Source organism: Lottia gigantea (genome assembly GCF_000327385.1).
Source record: "Lottia gigantea unplaced genomic scaffold LOTGIsca_33, whole genome shotgun sequence".
In the NCBI taxonomy this organism is placed as follows: domain Eukaryota; kingdom Metazoa; phylum Mollusca; class Gastropoda; family Lottiidae; genus Lottia; species Lottia gigantea.
This window is the reverse complement of record NW_008709110.1, coordinates 187,643-192,049: the sequence shown is the minus strand read 5'-3', so window position 1 is coordinate 192,049 and position 4,407 is coordinate 187,643. Positions and strand designations below refer to the sequence as shown.

At 27.0% G+C, this 4,407-nt stretch overlaps 1 protein-coding gene across 1 annotated transcript in view; it reads right to left on the bottom strand.

Moving 5' to 3' along the window:
- Positions 1-239: 239 nt before the first annotated feature.
- LOTGIDRAFT_232873 (hypothetical protein) overlaps positions 240-4,407 on the bottom strand; it is a gene marked incomplete at its 5' end in the record, with an annotated part of 7,292 nt that continues 3,124 nt past the window's right edge. Inside the window, 3 exons of the mRNA XM_009058167.1 lie at positions 240-3,070; positions 3,299-3,398; positions 3,705-3,712. Coding sequence (XP_009056415.1) covers positions 2,987-3,070; positions 3,299-3,398; positions 3,705-3,712 — 192 coding nt within the window. The 3' untranslated portion in view covers positions 240-2,986. The remainder of the gene's footprint in view (positions 3,071-3,298; positions 3,399-3,704; positions 3,713-4,407) is intronic.

Here is a 4,407-nt window from a genome sequence, read left to right as displayed (position 1 = left end):
CTTGGAACATCGTAGAAAATTGGCAGAAATCAAGCAGAAGCAATGGAAGTGTTCTCGAATTCCGTGTCTGAGTCTGAGTACTGAGAAACCATCTCCTAATAATGATTCTACATTTGGAAAGAACATCATCTAAACCGGCACTGTCAAGAAGTCTGATGTAGACCCGGTTTAGAGTGGTTCCATTGCATTAATTTTCATGTAGTGATATCATAGCAGGATTATACAGAATATAGAATTCTATTTATTTATAAATTTATTTTGATTTGCTAACAAGTCAATATAGGGGAATAAAGTTTTATTTCAGATTGCAATACAACTGTTTAGAGATATTTTTACAACAGAGATTCATTAATATAGGCAGTGATATAATACTTTACCACACAACATTATTATCATCAAATATTCCTTTTAAATGCCCTAATTTATACCAATTTCCATTACAACCCAAAATAATTTACATTCAATTCATGCATATCAGTTATTTAAGATAACTAATGGAGATGGTCTATCCAATATGATTCAGGTTCTTGAAACCTGTATGAAACCTCATCCCAACACAGTGCAAAAAACTGACTTGATCATCAAAACACATTTTACTATTAAAATAATCCATCCATCACCTTGTAATTTACAATATTTGTGACCTTTGTAATAATAACAAAAACATATTGATAACTATCTTAATAATTTTTTAGCTTTTGAAAATTCTGTATCTGAAAACAATAGGTTAAAGTTTTATTTGACCAATAAATATGCAACAAATATCAAAAATTTAGAAATTTAGTCTTTGAAAACAGTAAATTATACTTTTGATGTCACATAACTTTTGCTCGAAAAGGGAAACAATTTGCAATATGAAACAAAACTTACAACACAAAACCAGAATAGATACATGATTAAGTACTATATATAATATCTATATATTTGTTTATCTTGACAACAGTAACTATAATAACCAGTAACCATGGTAAAATCAGGTTAGTTGCTATGGAAATAAAAACAAATATGTTCAGAAATAATTTCTAACTGAATCTGAATAATATGGCGGAATTTAAGATAGTACGTTATCTTGGTACTAATTCTGAACTTTAACCTTAGCATATAAATAACAATAATTAGACAACCCTACCTACCTACTGGATATAAATATCTTATCTGAACTGCTTGGTGAACAATCTTTTGTGAAATTTTATTGTTATAATTGAATAATCGAAATTTTAAAAAAGAATTTTCACTCAAGTATTTTTTGCGAAGAATCCAATAGGCAAGTTTACAAAAGTTCAACAAAATAATACAAGTTCTATGTACATATATTCTATATTGAATAAATACCAATATCAATATTACAGTCTGAAACTTTATTGCACAGTGTTAAAATCAGCTGAAACAATATTTTGCTATTTTTGCAATTTTTTTTGTTTTGTACAATTAAAATATTTCAGCTGGAATAAAAATGTCTCCTATGACATCATTTGTAAGGTTATATTACTACACTGTAAATGATTTCTGAAATGACATTTTTACGCTCTTAATTTTCCGATATTACTTCACAAAAAATCTTACATTTAGGTTTTAGATTTGTTAGTCAATACTTAGTTTGAATTTATTATCACAGCAACAATCATTCGTTATAATGTACCAAGAATTGTACACAACTTGTTAAACTTAGAACCTGAAACAGGTTGAAATTCCTTACTTCTTTAATGGAATGAAGTCATAAATCAACAAAAAGGAATGAAGAAAAGTTGGAAACAAATTTCACAGCCATGATTTTCAACAAAAAAATAAAATATCAACATTCTTAACAAGAAAACAATTTTGATTTATTAAAAGGATCATTTTTTTCTATTTTCAAAACTATTTAATATATCTATATTTAGCAGAATAAATTTTGTAAAATATGTCAACCATTGTAAAATAAATACAATAGAGAGAGTTTGGTCCTATGTCAGAAGTATATTATGGTCCTTTGAAACAAGAAAACAGGTCAAGAGACAGAATTGTCCTGTAATTTATAGGTTTTTTAATGCTATTTGTCATGACCTGCTATTATAACATATATATTATATTTAGAGAAAGAGATAAAACACAAAATTAATTTATTATGCTATTAAATAGGACAATCCTATTTCTATCATTCAAAATAATGTCAAGAAATGCCTTCTTTTAAATTGAATAAAATAAAGTTATCTGTTGCCAGTATTTTGATATAGAATAAGTTATTACCTATGAGCACTATTTCTATAATAAGATATGAACTATGTGTTGTTATTGAGAACACAAACTAACCCTGAATAAGTAAAATCATACCTTATACCTTTATAATATCTACAAATTATTACAATATTATTGGAGACTTATCCTTGAAAAACTCAACTGTTTTATAATAGAATACAGCCATTTCATAAAATCACATTGTTCAAGGCGATTAGAGTTGGAATTCGAATATAAACAGATAGTGAAATATCTAATTGAGTTTTAAGGATGAAGTCACATATTTTAGTGTGTGAGATCCAGATTAATGAGATGAAATGAAAGAAAATAAAGATAATAATTGAGTAGCTATAATCTGTGTTTGTGTTCAATTTGTTTTTTTGCAGAAATATATTTAGTTTTTGATTTAAAATATTAAATTTATAATATCATTAAAAACAAAAACATAGTAACATAAATACTATCAGTAAATTATATTTTTAGAATATGCACTTGGGTTTGAGCAAAATTTACCCTATGTTTATGTTCTTTCTGAAGCGTATGATGTGTTTCATTTCCTAAAAGGGTTGATTAAAAAATTTACTGAAAATACAAAATTAATCAATATATTTTTTTTTTAAAGAATTTTTTTCTTATTACACCAGACAATAAAATCACAGAGAAAGAGGGGAACAAACACATACATAGCACTTGACAAAAAGGGATGTTAAAATACACAATAGAGGGGGTGACTAGATCATGTGATAGTCATGTGACACCAATGGAGATCATTTTAATTATGATCTTTGTGATCATCATCTCCAGTAACTTGACTCTCTTCGTTAAATAGTGGATTTTTAACCTCCATTTCTCCAGTCTGAAAGATAAATAAGGTTATTTAGAAGAGTAATAAAGACCACACAATTACCAAGCTTGAGAATTTCTGCTAAAAATAATGGCTTCCCAATCTATACAATGAACAAAACTGTGAGCCTGTCTTAATATAAGTTGCATAGTTGTTGCAAGTCCCTTTATATTCTGGATTATTCTATGAGCATTTATATGTGATTTAGAGTAATTTATTATCATAGAAGGTGTGACTTACAGGAGCTAATCCAGGACATTCATATACAGTATAATCTCCTTCTTCATTCTCTTCTTCAGATTCATCATCACTAGCATCATGTTTCATCTCACCATTAGCCCTAAAAAATAATAATATAACATATAGGTATCACTAACATCACATATAGATATCACTAACATCATGTATCATCTCACCATTAGCCATAAAAAATAATAATATAACATATAGGTATCACTAACATCACATATAGGTATCACTAACATCATGTATCATCTCACCATTAGTCCTAAGAAATAATAATATAACATATAGGTATCACTAACATCATGTTTCATCTCACCATTAGCCCTAAAAAATAATAATACAACATATAGATATCACTAACATCATATATAGATATCACTAACATCATATATCATCTCACCATTTGCCCTAAAAAATAATAATATAACATATAGGTATCACTAACATCACATATAGATATCACTAACATCACATATAGGTATCACTAACATCATGTATCATCTCACCATTAGCTCTAAAAAAATAATAATATAACATATAGGTATCACTATAAATATCACATATAGATATCACTAACATCATATATCATCTCACCATTAGCTCTAAAAAAATAATAATATAACATATAGGTATCACTAACATCACATATAGATATCACTAACATCATATATAGATATCACTAACATCATATATCATCTCACCATTAGCCATAAAAAAAATAATATAACATATAGATATCACTAACATCACATATAGGTATCACTAACATCATGTATCATCTCACCATTAGCCATAAAAAAATAATAATATAACATATAGATATCACTAACATCACATATAGATATCACTAACATCACATATAGGTATCACTAACATCATGTATCATCTCACCATTAGCTCTAAAAAAATAATAATATAACATATAGGTATCACTATAAATATCACATATAGATATCACTAACATCATATATCATCTCACCATTAGCTCTAAAAAAATAATAATATAACATATAGGTATCACTAACATCACATATAGATATCACTAACATCATATATAGATATCACTAACATCATATATCATCTCACCATTAGCCCTAAAAAAA